Source organism: Biomphalaria glabrata, chromosome 3, assembly GCF_947242115.1.
Source record: "Biomphalaria glabrata chromosome 3, xgBioGlab47.1, whole genome shotgun sequence".
Lineage (NCBI taxonomy): Eukaryota > Metazoa > Mollusca > Gastropoda > Planorbidae > Biomphalaria > Biomphalaria glabrata.
In genome coordinates this window covers 13,025,710-13,045,325 of record NC_074713.1, presented here as the reverse complement: position 1 = coordinate 13,045,325, position 19,616 = coordinate 13,025,710, and the positions used below count along the sequence as shown (strand labels likewise).

Sequence of the window (19,616 nt, the reverse complement as noted above, 5' to 3'; positions counted from 1 at the left end):
TACCAAACAAAATCATGAATAACCAATGGTTCATAAATTGTTTTTTTTTGTTTTTGTTTTATTGAATCCCGTGTTACCGGGTGTAATGAAATGATAACGACTAGAATACCAATAGCATGGCTTTATTCGACAAAATTAGACTACAGTAAACAGTGAATGAAACCAGCACGTCTAGCATACCACTGATGCAGTCTATACACACACACACACTGGACATGAAACACAACAATGGCCATGACTTTCAGACACGCTGGACGCACGCAGAAGATCAACTCAGTTACACTACAATCACCCCGCCTAAAAGTTATAGGAACATAAACATGTAAATAATAGTGAAGGACAGCGATATAAGAGGCCTTAGTATCCCTACAGAATACTTACAGATTTACTCTATTGAAAAGCATTGTATAACTATAAACAAACACGTTATACACTATAAAATTATCGGTCCCTTATGCATACAAATATTAAGACCAGTTGTCTTGAATAATAATGTAATAAGTAATACAATACAAAAAGTCTAACTAGAAAAGCTATACACTATAAAATGATCAGTTCAAAGAGTGTCATATTAAGCCTACAATTACTGAGTTAGAACTTGTGATATGGAAAAATAATTAAATAAATGTTAGACCTTATAATTGGGTCTGCTTGTTCTTGGTCTTAGGTTATATCTACCAGGACCAATACTGCCGTCGCTTGGAGTTGGTGACATCGGCGGCTCTCTAACAGGAGACTCAGCCCCTGCATTTACTTCTTCTTGATGTCCATTTTCCCCTTGTTGTACATATGTGTTAGGAGCAGCCATTGGTTCTATAGCCACATGTTCAGTAGGCACCTGCATCTGTGTTATAGGGTTTGTCTCCGGCTCAAAGTCTTCATGTTCCATATGTTGTTACACCTCTGATTCTCCCTCTCTTGGAACGGGGGCCAAATGTCGCAATGACACAGTTTCTTCTCTTCCATCAGGAAGTCTTACAATGGCATACTGTGGGTTGCATGTGATTAAGTCCACAGCTATTGTACCATCGTCATATTTTGATGCACGGACTCCCTTTTTTAACAATACTTTTCCTGGTTGAGCTAACCATGTCGGGAGTGATTTGCCGAAGGTGGACTTGCGATAGAACTTGAATATTCTCTCGTGAGGTGTCTCGTTTGTAGCGGTACAGAGCAGAGAACGAAGAGAGTGTAGGGCTTGGTTTAACGCCTGCTCCCATTTGGAAACCGGGAGTCCTTGAGTTTTTAAGGCCAGAGTTATAGCTTTCCATAATGACCCGTTTAGCCTTTCTACTTGAGAGTTCCCTCTGGGATTATAAGGGGTCGTCCTGCTTGTGGCCACCCCTCTCTCGTGTAAAAATTCCTGCACCTCTCTTGACATGAATGAGGTACCTCTATCAGAGTGTACATAGTCAGGCATTCCGAATAGTCCAAATAAATTATCTAGACATCTGATTACTGTTGAAGCCGACATATCAGAACAGGCGTATGCAAATGAGAATCTTGAAAATTCGTCAACTATAGTTAGCAGGTATGTGTTCCGAGATGTAGAAGGGAGCGGTCCTTTGAAGTCCATACTTAGTCTCTGGAAAGGTTGCATCGCCTTAATTAGAGTTCCATTAGAATTACTGAAATATCTGGGTTTTACTTCGGCACAGATTCTGCACTGGTTGACAACCAGCCTAACATCTTCACAAGAGAAAGGTAAGTTTTTCGCTCGCACTAAATGCCATAGTCTTGTTACTCCCGGATGACACAGAGAGTCATGGAGCAGTTTCAATTCATTTCGACTCATAGCTGACACACACCCGTTTCTAGAAAACGTATCAGTCGCTACATTGTGTTTGCCTGGTCTATACAAGACATCGTAGTGGAAACAGCTCAGTTCCAGTCTCCACCTTTGAATTTTCTCATTCTTTATTTTCCCTTTGCTCTGTTTGTCATACATGAAGGCCACAGAGCGTTGATCCGTGACAAGGGTAAAGCGATTTCCTACTAAGTAATGGTGCCATTTCCTTAAAGATTCTACAATGGCATAAGCTTCTTTTTCTATAGCTGAGTGCCGCCTTTCACTTTTCGAGAGTGTTCTTGAAAAGAACGCCACGGGGCGGCCATCCTGGTTGAGGGTGGCAGCTATTGCAACATCCGAAGCGTCTGTTTCAACCGTCAGAGGTCGAGTATAGTCGATGGTGAAGATGGCAGCTTTCTCCAGCTCCTGCTTTAATTCGTTAAGGGCTGTCTTTACTGTTTCTGAAAGAGGGAACGACGTGTTATTTGCCAAAACATTTATTTTGTTAGAAAAATTTGGGATCCACTGTGAGTAGTACGCCAACATGCCCACGATCCGTTTTTGTGAGCGCATATCATGAGGGGGAGGAAGGTTTCTTAAAGCCTGGAATCTTTCAGGGTCTGGCTTGAGAAGGCCTTTAGAAATTTCGTATCCCAATAGGCAAACTTTGTCAGTGGCTATTGTACTTTTGTCTTCATTAAATGTGATCCCATACTTTCTAGAAGCATCTAGAAATCTTTGCATATTCTCATCGTGCGACTCTTGATCATGACCACATACCGTTACATTTTCCACGTATGCAAAGGTGTCCTGCAACTTTTCATTCTCAATAATCTGATTTATTGTTTTCTGGAAGCATGCAACTCCATTGGTAACACCGAAAGGGATGCGACAGAACTGGTAGAGTTTGCCACATGCCTCAAATGCAGTAAACGGCCTTTCCTCAGTCTTGATTGGTATTTGATGGTAGGCACTTTTGAGGTCTAGAGTACTAAAAACGGAATAGTTGGATATCCGTTCTACCAGTTCATCGACTCGGGGCATTGGGTATGCATCCAGTAAGGTGAAGCGATTTATTGTTTGACTGTAATCAATGACCATCATTCTTTTATGTCTCTCGTTTGTTGTCACAAGCACCTGTGCTCTCCAGGGAGACTTTGAAGGTTCAATGATTTTGTCCGAGAGGAGTTTTCTAGCTTCAGACTCAATAAATTTGTTATCACCTATTGAGTGCTTTCGGGACTTAGTAGCCACTGGTCTGCAGTCAGAAGTTAGATTACTGAATAGGCTCGGTGTTTCGACTCGTGCTGCTTTAAGACCACAGATGTGTAAAGGATTGCGTTTTCCTCCGTACGGTATGGTCAATTCCTTATGAAGACTTATAAAGTCTACACCAAGGATTACATCCGAGCACAATCCAGCAAGTAGGGAAAGTTTGACCTTTTTGTAGTGTTCTCCCTTGTACTGGACATCGGCAAATGTATGTCCTAATGTCTTTTCAGAAAGATGTGTAGTGGCCATGAATATTCTGTTTGTAGACGGACGTACTGTCCATTTATTTCTCTTGACGATGGCTTCTGATATGTAGCTTTCACAGCTGCCAGTGTCTATGAGAGCTTGCAACAGCAACCCGTTGACGTTCACTTGTGCCGTAGACTGTGTAAGCCCAGAGAAATGCGTTGATGACAAGGTACATGGAGTTATCACACTGGTCAGTGATATTTTGCTGTCAGCTTTGTTGGCTGTTGTTTTACTTGATTTACAAACAGTTTGGAAGTGTCCCTTTTTACCGCACTGATGACATAATGCATTTCGAGCAGGGCATTCAGTTCTAGAGTGTCTCCTCCTACCACAAAAGTAGCATAGCGACTTAATGGCATTTAATTCCTGGTCTTCATTAGAAATGTATGTTTCTAGATGGGAGCTAGTTGGTGTTTTCATTGCCCCACAGGAGATTTCGTTCGTTGAATTGTAAGCCTGAGCATGCGTTGTGGCTGTTTCTAACACTCTAGCTTCGTCAAAAGCGCTTTGTAGAGTAAGAGATGTCTTTTCCAGTAACCGCTGTCTAATAGTGTTGGATGCCAGACCCGTTATGAAGGCGTCTCTAATGCAAATGTCTCTGTGCTGTTCAGCAGTTACTTCTTTAAAGTCACAGTCCCGGGCCAGGCTTCGCAACTTTAGCATAAAGGACTCTACCGTTTGGCCCGGCTGCTGTTTACATGTAGCAACCAAATGTCTAGCAAAAATGTCATTCTTTACCTTAATATAAGTAGTCTTGAGTGTGTCTATGGCCATCGAATAGGATGATACATCACTGATGAGCATATAAACCGTAGCAGATACGTGATTCTTCAACAACTTTAGTTTAAAGTCTTCGTTAATATCCTTGATGGACGAAAGAAAATTCTGAAATGTGTCATACCAGTGAGTCCATTTTTCTGAGGCCAGAGGAGCATTAGGATCAATGTCCAACTCTTTCGGTCTGAGTAATTTATCCATTGTAGATTAAGGAATCCAACACTAATCCAGATACATAATTTTGTCGAATAAATTGTAATGAAATGATAACGACTAGAATACCAATAGCATGGCTTTATTCGACAAAATTAGACTACAGTAAACAGCGAATGAAACCAGCACGTCTAGCATACCACTGATGCAGTCTATACACACACACACACACTGGACATGAAACACAACAATGGCCATGACCTTCAGACACGCTGGACGCACGCAGAAAATCAACTCAGTTACACTACACCGGGTAAAAGAAATAATTGTGCAAAATATTTATCATACAGAGTGAGTTAATAGAAGCTTTGTAAACATGGACACTGATTTGTTTTGGTTTGCCACTATCTCTAAGATATAAATGGGAACAATATTTTGTTTCTTTTCTTGCAAGAAGCTATCACCTTGGTCAAAGAATAAATTGAACAGTGGGGGTATAATACAATTACCCCTCATGGAAGCAGCTTCATCTGTCAGATGTGGCAAATTTGATGGGTCAGAGCTGGGTGTGCCATGTGATTTACTGTCATCTTCCTTAATCTTCTGACTTGAAAACTAAAGCCACTGTTGTAGCATTTTGGAAATGCTTATGATTCATTCTCTAGACTACTTGATTTCATTGCTTTAACTCACCAAAAATAAAGTCAGCATTCTATCAACAAATCTTAACATCAAAACAAAAATGGACACAACAAGACGATTGAATGTAAAAAGAAACAGCTATGAATGAAATAATCATTTATTTATATTTAGTTTTGACTTTAAAAAACAAAAACAAAACCTTTCCACAAAGCAGCAGTCCAAATCCACACACACACATGTACACAGTTCAGCCAATAAATAATCACTGGTGCTTTAGCTCAGTAGATTGGAGACAGGAAAAGATTCCTGAGACCAGACAGTCTTCCTGACTTTTTGTCATTTAAAAAATAAAGATGGGGAGTTTTAGATGTGACCACAGGGGGACACAACTCAGGCTGTATCTTAAATTATCCAGAATGAATTGAGGAGAAAAAAAGAAATTGAGTAACAGAAACTAGATTCTAGGATGTGCACATCTAGATAGAAACTACTACTGGCCAAAGAGTGAAGAAACATCAGAGATAGTGGAATGATTTATGTTAGTTCTAATCACATCACAGAAAGGGAAACAATTGACAAATAAAGGGAAACAATCAATTCCAAGCAATGTCTTTGCAATCAACATAACACAGATAAACAGCCCATACATCAGAACCATTAGAATACAGTGAGAACAGTTAACTACAGTTAAAGAGGGACAACTCACAGGGCTCCATTAACTTGGGCATGGCCAATGACTAGTGATGTCTTTCAATTCACCATGTGAGACCCAAGAGGCCTGTCACCATCTAGACACAAGGAGATATATATATATGACTTGTTCAATGGTGACTTGAGCAATGGACAGAGAGTACCAATGCTTAAGATTATTACATAACTGTAGCACAATGAGGAAACAAAATCACTTGATTTAGGTCAAAGGTTATGTTGTTATAGGGATATGACAAGTTAGTGTAATAACAATTTACCCTATGCAACCAGTCACTACACAATTCTCTTAGTCATTCTTGCAGAAGCATTGACAGAAAGTAAGATTCAACCAAATAACAATGTCAAACTAAACTGAAGTCTGATGCATTGCAGCTAAATAAAAGTTTGTAAACTTGGATTACAACCTGATGCAAAATAGTAATGTCACCTGATGTAGTTGATTGTGCAGTGACTGTAACAATATAATACATGTTTACTAACACATCCATAGTTTTTATTATGTAACACATTACCAGGTGATCTTTAATTCAACAATCCATATCATATTTACACAGTTTTTTCCCTTGAGTCAAAGTAAAAAAAAAAAAAAAAAAAAAAAATCTCTTTGGGGGTCCCTGATCTGATCATCAAACATCTCTGTAACAAATAACTTCTTGCTAACACCCATTTACAAACAGAAAATGGAGAGCTCCCTAAACAAGGAAATTACAAAATAATTTAGAGAAAAAAAAAATTGAAGAGGAGGAATGTTTACACAAACCAAAGATCTATCAAGAAAAGGGGGAAAAAAAACTTGAGAAACCAAGCACCTGTAGAGTTAGTAGGATCTTTCATAGAAATAAGCCACTGATTTCCAACTAGCAAAAACAAAATGCAATCAAACCAATGAGTGCAAGGCCCTAGAAAACAACAACATAAAAATAATAAATTTAATGCAAGATATACCTATAATACATATGAAGTATTACAATACTACAATACAAAACAAGAATTACAACCAATATTTGTCACCAACTTATGATAAAAAAAAATATTTCAAAGAAATTGAGGAGATAAATGTCAAATGTTCACACATTATCCTAGGCTCTTCCTGAAGCATCAACTAATACAAACTTATTGTAGATTTTTCCTGAAGCATACACAAAACAAAGTTATTTTACATGGGAATAAACATTCAGGCAATGACACAGCCAGATCTTAACACACTCAATGTCACAAAGGCACAATTTAACAAGTACCAAAGTTATACACAGTAGTCACAGCCACACACGGATTCATACACACTAACACCCACACACAAGCTATGGCACACTGCTACCACTCTGCATCCCCACTAGCCTTCTGGAACACAAAATCTTTTCCTGAAAGATTCATGATGCCGTCTTTTAAGTGAAACTTCCATTTGTTTTTGTTTCTGTTGATCTGAAATGAAAACCCAAAAACAATCCTTATATATTGCAATTTAATATATCACAACAAGCAGTACACAAAATATTCACAAAAAATCTGCACAAAGTTCCCTAGTTATATAAAAAATAGTATTTGTGTAATGATGACCACTTAATCATCCAGGGGGCTGAGAACTTTGGACTGGGGTTTTGTATTTCCTCAAGTGGCTGGTGAGACCTATGTGAGCCTAGAATGTTTTCAGCTGCACATTGGTCATGTTTATTCCAACTGGAGCTAGTGTCATGGTATTCAAATAATATAAAAAAAAAAAACTCTGCTAACAGCTCTAATTATCACTTAAAACTTTTACAACAGTATGTGTCAGTGTGTATGCTATATTATTCTAGCACCAATTTTTGTCAGGTGCACAATTTTTGAACACACCTTCTTTTTTGCATTGCTTTTTAGCTTATGGAGTTGTTGTTTTTTTATTTTGCTGATGTAAGGTTTCTCTGAGGTTTGTCTGTGTACCGCTGTTTGAGAATCTAAGGCACTACAGCATCTTGCAGTTGTTTCGCTGCCATAGTGTATTAGATTAGTCCTTTTAATTTGTTTTTCTTGTATCTTTACAAGGAGTTAGTGATGGGATTGTAGATTGAGTCTACACTAGAGTCAGTAGTGGGCCAGAGTTGTGCGTTTGTTGTGTAGATGCCTACTAATGTGTTGTGTTGGTATTATGGAATGGCAAGATGCTGAGTGCTTACTTGACTATTAACATAATATCTATATTATAATATTTGTTAAATTCATTAATAGATTACGTCATCATTGTATTCATTGTTTGTAATATCATCTCATTAAATATTATGATATGTTAGTATCTAGTCAATTATTTATTTAAAGCATTAAGGTGCATATTGAATGTCAGGGTCCAGAAAAACAAGCTAAGGTTTAAAACATAACACAGTATGGATCTTTTCAAATGTAGCTGTATAGAGGAAATACAAAATGTGTTTACAGGAGAACATAATTCCATTCTGAAACATTCATTGATTAGAGGGCCTACATGGGGAAATACATGACAATGTGTCATGTTAAAGATAAAGAATTTAAATTATTTTTTTTAGCATACTTAGAAACATATTAAATGGTCAAATTAAAGTTCTCCCAGTGTGGCCAATAAGCTAATAATTCTTGTCTAAAACATATATGTATATCAACTGTTAAAGTAAGAACATTGTTATGGCCATTTGCAATAACATGCCCATGTTTTTCATATTTTTGAGCTGCTGAATTTGCAAGCTAAATTGAGCAATTTTAACAACATATTGTTAATGTTTAGCAATTTATTTTTTCTTTAATCAATAGGCTTTCCTATTCTGATTATATGGAGGCAGTTTAAAAAAATGTAACTGAAATAGAACTAACCTTGTCATACTGACACACCACCACATTCTCTGTGTCAAACAATTCTGTTGGATCATCTTCACTGACATCATCTTCTGAGTTGAGGGGATCCTGAAGAGACATAACAAGTTCCTCCTTTAGACTTAAAAATACAAGTTTTTCATAGAACAACAATAATAGTCACAATGTCTTATCCAGTCTTAAATTACTCCATCTTCATTCCACATTGACACACTTGTGTATATTACTTAGTAACACCCAAAACAGATTTAACAAAGTTGTTTCAACCATACAGCTAACATTTTAATGTTTTTGAGCTAACTGCTCTGCTTGATATTTTAAGGCTTTGATCACTCAGCAGATATGTTCCTATTTATACAATGTTCCCTTTCAGACCTTGCAATCTATAGGACAGATGATGTAAATGCCACCTGAAAGTTAATGGTTACAGGTATACAATAGACAGTAAATATGATTTTTTCACTTTTATTTGAGTCAGAAAACTGACAATAATGTTGGCAATGTTTGTATTTCTTACCTCTTTGTCACCTTCTGCTTCCTCTTCATTTTCTTCTTCTTTATCTTCTTCATCCTTGTCATCATCATCAAAGTCTACGTCATCATCATCAGAAGAGCTTGTGTCACCATGGCCATCTATCTGGATAACCTACACAAGAAATGACAAAGTTAGATAATAAAATAAGCGCAGGAGTTCTGTTGTTTAGAATAGAATTGAATTAACCTTTTAGTAAATAAAAAAATAATCTTCCAATACAAAGGATAGCTCTAGCATGGCACAACTTGATCACTAACTGGAGAATTAAAGACAACTGTCAGTTAAATAAACAAGAGTTGGGAGTACAGATGCATTACTATTTCCCTAATTAAAAACAAAATGATGCCTGATGCTAAAGAAATACACTCTGCTTGTGTCAAATCTGAAACTGAACTCACTGTCCATATTTAATAAATAATAGTATTTATAAGTAAATTTGATGATTGTATATTACAACAAAGTAAATGAACGTAACACTAAGTAGCCATAGCATCATCATAACCACGATCATTCCTCTTTTGTTTAGAGTTTAGGAAATATTTAAAAAAAATGAAATCCTGGAATTGAGGGATAACCAGTGGAATAATAGTCAAAGTGGTTTTGGACATTATTTGTACCCTAGATACAAAATGTTAGCACAAAATTATATTAGCTCTTAAAAAAATCAAAACTTTAAAACCAGTTTCCTTAAAAAGAAAACAAGGAACAACATAGAGAATGTTTTAATTGATTACCCCTGGAGCTTTAGTTAATGAATTTGGAATGAGCTGTCCCTGCTGCAGAAGTTTCTGTTGTTGCAACTGTTGAAGTTGCTGTTGATGCAACTGCTGCTGCTGTAAATGTTGCTGTTGTAACTGCTGCTGTTGCAACTGTTGTGTTATCTTTATCGGCTGAGGCTGCTGCTGCTGAGCTAAGCGAATAGCTTGTTGCTGTTGAGGAATCATCTGCTGCATCACTTGTGGTTGATACTGTGTCAACAATTGTGATGGAATGCTATTCAAAGCAATAAACTGTGTATTCCCTGTGTCCAAAGACATTCACAAAAATAATGTGTGAAACTCTACAACTGAAAAATCATTGTAACATACTTCATGAAATTAACAGTACAGTCAAATCTAATTGATCAGACCATTGCTTAATTGGACTGAATCCTATATAACATTAAATCTTTGATTGATTGGATCAGCCAGTTATTAGGACCAAAATGATATTGTCTCTAAGTGGTCCCAATCAGAAAAATTGCTTGCAAATACATTAGAAATGTATTGTACACATAATGTTTTACAAGCAGTTACCAACAAGCTTCCATGCCTTCTTTTGTCCCCAATACCTCAGTAATTCTTTAATTCTATATTTGTATTTCTTATCATTTCATGTTATATTACATCAAAAACATACGACACTTTCTGTGAAAATGAGAAGGGCAACAACTTTTGAACATTTGTTCCCCTCACATATTTTTATAACTAGATATCTTATTAACCTATGACAGGCAATAGAATTCAGTGTTTACTATTTAACTCCTGAGGGTACAACCTGAGCCTCATTTGGATGCACCCATGCCTAGTTGTTGACACAGAGACTTTAGCTAGTAGCTACTCTTTCAACCAAACCAGTCAACATTCCAGCAGGACAAATTCAATACTCTCCAAGCATTGAAATTGCAGCTAACTAATAACAGCGATCCTTAATAACTATTTCTGATTTCATAGTTTTATTTGTTACTTACCTTATTGAAATCTATTTCTTTCATTGTTATGATATTATTAATTATATATGTATATGTTTTCTAGTTTTTATCTTACTGTTGGCAATCAATGTGTCTGTTCTATCTTTTTTAGGAATGCCTCTATTTTTAATATGGTACCCAAAAAAAGTAAAGAGCCAACTAAATAATTGATGATAGTTGTTTATTAAGAGTATACCACTGGCTTACAAAGACGTAACTCACCGCATTTTCATTATTAATAAAACTATTTCACTGTAACTTGTAAGTCTGATGTACTTAATATTTCCTTGAAATAAATGTTCCATATAAAGATTTTATGTATAGAGACACTAACTAAGTCACACACCTGTTTGTTGAACTGTAAGATTCTGAATATGTCCATCTGGACGAAGGGTTGCTAAATTTTGTTGAAAAATTCCAGCAGGCATAGCTATGGCTGCAGCTCCCCCTGTAGCACCAGCTACCTGATATTCACACAAACAATAGTTCACTTGATTTTTAACAACCAGTATTTTCATAGCAAAGGTTTTTAACAGAAAATAGTAATTGATGCATGAAAACATTAACAGTAGAATCAAATAAAAGAATTAAAGCAATAGTAGTAGTAGTATAATGAAAAACAAACTGTTTTAAACATGTTACCTGGAATTGTTGAGGCTGTTGAATCTGACTGGCTTGGGCTGAGCAAAAAAAAATGTTATAAGTTTGTTTTTCACACATCGTTCTTTCATACAAAAAAATAAGTTAACATCAAGTAATGCAAAAAAAATAATAATCAGGTTTCAGATGAACTAATTGAAAATAGTGTACAATATTAAACTGAGTAACATGCTTCAAATAGCTAAAAACCAAAAATTATTAAACTGAGTAACATGCTTCAAATAGCTAAAAACCAAAAATAAAGACGCTAAAAAAAAAAACTACACGAGTAAGATCAGGTCATCTAAATAAATGTATAACATTCTAGTAAGCAGATCCAACTAACCTTGTTCCTGTTGAGCACTTTGTAACTGTTCAAGCTCTGACTGTGGGGGATCAAGGGCTTTAGAAGCAGTCAACTTTGTTAACCAAAGCTACACAAAGACAGGAAACATTTTATAATCAAGAAAAAACAAATATTTCATAGTATTATCTAAAATTAACTACTGGCATTTTTACATACAGATCAACATAAGAGAAAAATAAAACTTGCTGCTGGCCCTTTGTTTCTCTTAGCTTCGAGGTTATAGCCAGAAACAGCTTGTGGTTTTAGCCAGAGATAGTATGTGGTTATAGAGATAGAAAATTTCTTTACACCAAAAACTAGTATGAGGTTGAAGTATTGTACTGTAACTTAGTGTTAATACTCTGGATACTCTGAGGTTTAATATTTAAATTATTGCAATAAGTTAAGTAATAACTGGAACCTTGCAATAGGGATGAGCAATTTTATAAATCTATATAAAATAAAAATAATTTAGTAAAAAGCAATGAACTACCTCACCTTTAATCAGCACTTTGTAAAGCTTGACAGTAACAATTCAAATTAAGTACTTTGTCAAAATATAATCTAAAGATTTCTTGGAATTATTCTAAACAAGCATGAAACTCAATCTAAAGAATTACTGCATAAATAAAGTATTTTATCTTTTATTTATTTTATTTGGGGGGGGGGGGGCATGGTTTGATTTATGTGTATTATTACTTTTCTTTAAAGAGTGATATAATTAGATATATGTTATTAAATACTATCATAAACCTGTTTTAAATCCAACAACACTTGCTCATCAACACTGTCATCAAGGAAAGCATCTTTGACATTTGCAATGACATCATCTACCACCATTTGGTAAAGCTTACTCTGAAACGGGGAAAAAAAGATGCAAAAAGGTTTAACTCTTCCAGGTTAAAGTTTTAAAAGCAAGTAAGTCAGTCACATTACTTTTTCAACACTATTCACCAAAAACACTGGAGAAAAAAAAAAGCTAATCATCATATTGGTTTTGTAGATGTATGGCCGAGAGGCTTGGTTTGGCTACCTTTCAAAGGGGCTCAAGTTGTGTTTACTGAGTGTCTAAAGGCAGCATGGAAAAAAATTCTCACAAGAACCCCACCCCCCCATTGGTTCACATCACAAATGAGATTGGAAACTTTATATTACAAAAGATATTAAAAGCTATGCTAGATGATTGAAAGTGAAAAAGGTTATGACAACTACATGGACCCATTCAGGAAATAGCTCAGAACAAAGTGTGGTGATGCAAAATGCTGTTGTGGCCTTATGTTCCACCAGGAGTTTAAAGTAAATTTATACTGCCTATTTAAAAAGGAGAATGTCATTATTTTAGGGCAGGTTCAAGTTCCTGTTAACTAGTTAGGGTTAGAAGATTTCAACACAGCTGGTCAGTGGAAAAAACTAAACCTTGAATAAAACATTGAGTAATGAAGAGAACACATCTCTCCTAATGTATTCATTGGTCTAGATTGCACACACACATTAGTTATTTTGTTGTCTTCAATGGGGTCTTTCCTGTGTGCACTTGTAAGGCTGAGAACTGTTGTTGTATAGTATGCAAGCAAGCATACGATTTAAAAAAAAAATACAGATTGGTAGTGTTAGTTAAATCTCACTCCCAAACTGCACGGATTATCAAGGACATCTGCATCTCCACCCAAAACAATAATTTTTAATATGACACACACAATTTGATTTTCATAGAAAGAAATTTGTAAATAAAGCAAGCATTTTTTCTATTTTGCTTTCCATCCATCTCCGTGCCCACCAACAGACAAAGTAGGCCCCTCATAGATGGTGTTTTTGAGAACAAATAATAAAAATATTAATTTGATTTTATTAGTTCACCAAGTGTCAACAATAGCAAGTTGTGCATTATTGATAGCATTTTCTTTTTATAGCGTTATGCTATCTTATTAATTACAGATGTTACTTAAAAAGAGAAGATATTACATCCTACACATATCTCTGTGTCAATCTTGTCATACATGTTAATCAGTGACTTAACTCTTTCTCTCCTAATTTAAGCTACGATAATAACGTCGTTTTTTCCCCAGTAAAAGTCGATTAAGTGAGGATATTGCCATCGGTGCAGTTAAACATCTTTAATTCGTTCCTTTTCTTGGTTAATAATTTTAAATGCTTATATTCTAAATCTACGTGATTTCCGCTTGCATAAGAGTTCACTGTTTACTTCCTTCAACATGGTTATAATATTACAGAGCGTTTTGAAAGTCGTCTTTTTATAGAGTGTGTTAAAATGGAAATGGAGCCTGGCCCATATTGAGGTCAATCCACTAAAACTTGTAGATCTAAATTATATTTCAGATCAACAAGTAATAGAACTTATCGATTCAGATGACAGTGATTTTGTTTGATCTCATAGTGATATTGATGTTCTAGTGTCAGTGTCAGATCTAGATTCTAGACCTGAATTTGATAGTTCATCAGCTGATAAACCTGCCACACCCGCTCCTAAAACTAGACATATTAGCACAAAGAATACATCTAAATCTATGCCTGTTTCAACAAGTTTGAAAAATGCAGAGATGGGTACTATAACATAAAGCAATTTTAGATTTATTCCTTCCAGTAAAATAGTAAATCTAGATCTACTTCAGCCATTGTAGTATTATACAGGTGTCAACATGAACTTACTCAATTCTGACTCAACTGAGCTTGACTGTTTTTTTACTCTACTAGATTCCACAATTGTTGATAATCTTGTTAATGCAATAAACAGTTATGCAGACTACAGCACACAGGACATCCATTTTTACAAAATGGAAACTAGTTTCTAACTATGAAATTTATAAATTTCTGGCCATGACTACAATGATGGGATTAGACTCGTCGTTACGTGGTGCACATCTATATGGATTGTTTTAAATACCACAGTTAAAACATGGAAATTGTTTTTTGTTCAGGCAAACATTATGTAATTAGAAATGAATCATTGAAATACACCATGTACAGTGCAATTATTTTCTTACTGGAACTTAATGTTGTAAGTTGTTGTTTTTTCTCATACATTTTCTATGATGGTGACCTTGGATAATGTGCTCCAGTTTTGTACTCCATGAGTTTTTTATTATTGTTTTAGTGTTTCTATTTCATGAAAATATGAATAAGGATTATAAACAATAGCATTTAATTCAGTTTGGAAAAGAAATGATCTTCTTATGTGACTTGGATTAATTTTTTTGTCGTCCATTGGTGAGTTTTCAGATTTTCATTTTTACTTTCACTAATATCACTTCAATTTATACGCTTGATTTTGTAATATCTAACAAGAACATTCATTTTCCTTTAATGCAATTTCAAAAACATTACTCTTTGATTAAATAAAAACGTTATTCCATTTTAATTAGAGCATGTTAGTGCACTACATTCGGATTAAATTAATAATTCCGTCAGAAAGTGGAAAATAATTACGGAGAGAAAGAGTTAAAATCTTCCAAGGCATGCACTAAGAGCACTAGGAAAAACGGAGGACTTCTTGTACTAAGTTGGTCCAGCATATTATATATCAGTGATGCCCAAAGTATGGCCCGCGGGCCAGACGTGGTTTCATCCGGCCCGCCGAAACGTCGGCACAAACGTAGAAAATCCTCAGCCCTTCAAAAATGTTAGGGCCTTCACTTTTTCTCTGATGAATTGGTACCATGACCTTTAAAGATTGTGCGTTTATGAGTATATGAAATGGGAATCTGAATGTAGAATCTACCAAGAAAAGTGAATGGATCTTTTTTGTGGAACATGATAATGAGCCTACATATTTGTTTTGTTAAGAAAGTCTGACTGTTTCAAAAACAACAACATATACAGTGGCATTATAAAACAAATGTGAAGGCCTTTTTAGTTTGAGCCGAGTATAAAAGCTTGGTCAAACTACGCCTAGAGATTGGACGATCTATGGGAATATCAACCAAAAAGAGAAAAGAAAATAAGATGGTGGTAAAGGTAGCTACAATGTCGCTCACATTTTAAGTAGAGAAATGAAACTATTTTTAGACGCATAAAAAATAATAGACTTTAAATATCTCATTAATTAATACTAGATCCAATTTTTCTAATAGTTTCAGGTGAATTTGGATTTCATTTTTTAAAATATTTTTGTTGATGTGGCCCGCGACACGCGTGTCGAAAGTTAAAATGGCCCGCAGATCGAATTCGGTTGAGCATCACTGTTATATATGGTTGGTGATGCCCATAGACAAGACTTCCGCAACAAATTGTCTTATGCAAATCAATGCCAAAAAAAAAAACAGAAATTATGACCAATAGCCGACAGGGCATTAAAAGGGACATAAGCATTGGTGGTGAAAAGCTGACAGTGTCAGAAGCTTTAAATATCTTGGAGCTATTGTCTCAGATGAAAGAACCAAACATGAACTACTAGCCAGAATTGCACTCTACAGTTTGCCACTTAAAATACTCTGTCACGACCACATTCTTATATGCATGGGAATGTTGGACACTGACTGCATATCTTAAGAAGAGGATTCTAGCAATGGAACTAAGATGCTACAGAAAGTTATTAGGTGACACTACAAAGACTGCAGCACGAATACATTAATACAGTAATTGAACCCCACGATGACCTGCTCACCACTGTCAAAAAATGTTAATTCAAACTCTATGGCCACACCAAAAGGTCAACAGGGCTCACAAAGACCTTTCAGGGAACAGTACCAGGAAGAATAAAAAGAAAACAGAGAAAGAGATGGGAAGACAACACAAATAATGGACAGGCCTGTCAGTGAATGAAATTCTATCCAAGGCAATTGACAGAGAGGAATGGAGAAAGACCGTTAACAGATCTTGTGTGATGCCCAACAGACTAAGGGATAGGTGAATAATTCAAATAGCTTTTTCTTGGCTTGAATTCAATTACCTTTCCATGAACCCTCCCAGAAATACAAAGTTTTATACCACTCAGACTCAGCAACTCCCCCCCCCACACACACACACACTTTTCAATTGTCTTGTCTTTTTATTATAGTTTAATCTTAATTAATAATTGTACATATAACTGGACAGCCAAAAAGAAAATTCAAAAGTAAATGCATTTAGATAAGAATGATAGTGATAGATGTACTGATGTATATAGAGACTAGGGGTAATTAACATATAACTAATGTCCAATGGGTACCTGACATTTGCTGTGGGGAAGGTAATGGCAGTTAATTATTGTGCTGTCCTCATAACACCCCTGCACTGCTAACTGTTGACTATAGTCAAATAAAGGTCTCAAAGGAGTATTTTACTTTACTCATATAAAACTCAATATTTTGAAAAAATGCTGTTAACAATCGACTTCTAATGCGGTCCAGTGCGATATATAGTTGTCTCCTACAAATGTAATGAGAAACATAATGACTTTCATTTATTAGTGAAAACTGGAAATGTACATGCTTTTTTTAACATCTTAAAACAAAAGAGCAGATAGGAGGAGGAGGAAGCAAAAATTAGGTCTATAGGGACTATAGGGATAGTTCTGAATAGTCACAAATTAAAATTTTGACACAGCTGTTTATTTCTTTCAAGTTTCCCAAAACTAAATCTTTTTTTTTCTGCATAAAAAAAAAAAAAAAGGCTTTTTTAAAAATCTTCAGAATAACATCGAAACATAACATTAAAGCAAGCAAAAGAAACATATATTCTGTTGCAGAAAAAGTGTTCCGCTAAGTACTCAGAATGTGCAAAGTGTTCTGCTAAGGAAAAAGTTTGGGGAAATACTGATCTGGCTGCATGCAGCGTCGGAATGAGACAGCTGGAGGTCACTCGCGAAGGCTGTGAGATACACATTTAAGACCAAAAGAAAATCTGCTGCCGAGGACAAATGCAGACGACGCAAAAGAAAATCTAAATCGACCACCTGCAGACAATGGTTATGCTTGCCCTGGATGTGGCAAAATATGTAGGTCACAGCTGGGGCTGCGCAGCCACGGGAAATACTGTATTTCTCACTAATCTTCGGACTTGAAGATAAGACATATATCAATGTCTAAAATGTACATGGTATATAGACTAGAATTAGAAGTGTTTTAGGAATGTAGATGTGTATAATGATATAATGGGAAAAAAATGTGATCATTTGAAACACCTAATTTACTAATCTAGATTCTTTCTATAAAATCTATATTTTATATCTAATCTAGACTCTCTGGTAACAGACTCCTCTAGTCATCCTAGATAGTGACTGGACTAGTCCTAGTCTACAGAAAGTACAGATTTTCACATTAAAATTAAAACCATAGTAAGGCATGTACTGATGTAGATCTAGTTTTCTAGTAGGTAGATGTAGATCTAGATTTAGTATATTTGTAAATGTACTCATGATTGACATGATGAATGATGATGTATCATGTAGACAGTCACATACAATGTAGATCTAGATTCTAGATCTACATAATCTAGATCTAATTAGATAATCGACAATAATCTAACTTCTGTCTAAGTCTAGAATTTAGTAGAATATCCTAGGACTAGAGTCTAGTCGATTATTTTTAAATCTAGGTCTACTCTAATTAAAATCATTTAAAATGCATTCAACATGATTCAATGATCAATCACTTGAATCACTGATTCGTAATTGTCACTAATTGTGTATTCTGTAATAGACTCTAGATGTTAAGTTCTGACAAGATCTAGATCTAGAATTTAAATTAGATCTACTCTAGATTTAATAATCTATTTATAAGAAAGCATCCAATCCGTGTAGCAGACAAACAGCTGACGTCATTTTTTATTGATTGAAGGCATGTATTCGACTCTTGTTATGCTACCTTATCAGCTAGAAAAAAATAAACTAATTTCTATTTTTCTTATAATTAACGAAATAACGTTATGCAGTTTTTTCAAAGACTAAGGCACTTACCACATGACTGGCAGTGCTCATTTTATCTACAGTATGATAGTTACTTAAAATAAAAAGATACGGCGGGTTATCAAACCCGCAACGAGATGATGTTAGCCACTTGCTTTTATAGGATCTGAAATTTTCAAATGCCTATAGGGGGGTCCTACAATTGCTCTGGTCGGGCTTATTGCACAAAGTCTCGAGTCTTAACGCGAGATGTGCCAAGAAAGCCAAAAAAAAAAAAAACAAATAAAACAAACAAAAGCACTGGCCTGCATATATGTCTCTAAAGTCCTAAATTTTTTTTTTCAAGGGAAAGAATCAAGAAATACTATGTATTATTAAAATTTAATTGATTTACCTACCTTATACCATGTCACATTAACCCAGTGTCTATCTCGAATTTTTACCATTGGCGCACTAAAAACAAACCAAATTTCGTTCGCCCCCCCCCCCCCTTTTTAGCCAGCTGTGTGCGCCTGAATTTAATTTTAAGGATGTAAAGAACAATGAGAAGAAACTGACAGACAGATAGTTCTATCAGAGGTTTCCTGTTTTTCTTTGCAGGTATATTTACAATCATGGGCGTGGCCAGGGGGGGGGGGTTGGGTTCAACCCCCCCCCCCCCCTAAATGAAATCCCCCCTGCGGGCTGGGGGGGGATCGGAATTTAGTGACTGATTTTTTTGCTTTGCTTTTGTTTATTTTAGGTGAGATTTTAATACTAAACCATCACTTGCCCCAGCACAACCAAGGGGATTTTGAGTTTAAAACCCCTTACCAGGGGGGTCGAGTTTAAAAACCCCTACCAGAGGGGTTTGAGTTTAAAACCCCCCAACCAGGGGGATTGAGTTTAAAACCCCCTACCAGGGTTTTTTTTAGTTAAATCCCACTCTTCTATAAAACAAAACAAACAAAAAATGCAAACGACAATCCCCAAATTCCAAGAGCACAATTTACGATAAAACCCCTCTTCAATAGAAAAAAAAAAAGCAAACTACGCACTCAAAATTCTATGAGCGTAGCCAAAGGGGTTTTGAGTTTACCCCCCCCCCCCCTCTCTCTCTCTTCAGCACGGTTTGAA

At 35.7% G+C, this 19,616-nt stretch overlaps 2 protein-coding genes across 2 annotated transcripts; both read right to left on the bottom strand.

The window, feature by feature from the left end:
- Window positions 1-128: 128 nt before the first annotated feature.
- On the bottom strand, window positions 129-4,894 carry LOC129925132 (uncharacterized). The gene has a single exon (XM_056023532.1). It carries the CDS (start codon window positions 4,286-4,288, stop codon window positions 896-898), a length of 3,393 nt encoding a protein of 1,130 aa, XP_055879507.1. The 5' UTR covers window positions 4,289-4,894; the 3' UTR covers window positions 129-895.
- A 127-nt stretch (window positions 4,895-5,021) lies between these two features.
- On the bottom strand, window positions 5,022-18,703 carry LOC106051695 (transcription initiation factor IIA subunit 1-like). The gene is made up of 9 exons (XM_013206899.2): window positions 18,552-18,703; window positions 12,413-12,514; window positions 11,660-11,747; window positions 11,317-11,354; window positions 11,021-11,138; window positions 9,680-9,966; window positions 8,928-9,056; window positions 8,411-8,500; window positions 5,022-7,015 (listed from the first exon to the last, which is right to left on the bottom strand). The coding sequence occupies exons 1-9, from the start codon at window positions 18,570-18,572 to the stop codon at window positions 6,908-6,910; spliced, it is 981 nt and encodes a 326-aa protein (XP_013062353.2). The 5' UTR covers window positions 18,573-18,703; the 3' UTR covers window positions 5,022-6,907.
- Between the last annotated feature and the right edge of the window lie 913 nt (window positions 18,704-19,616).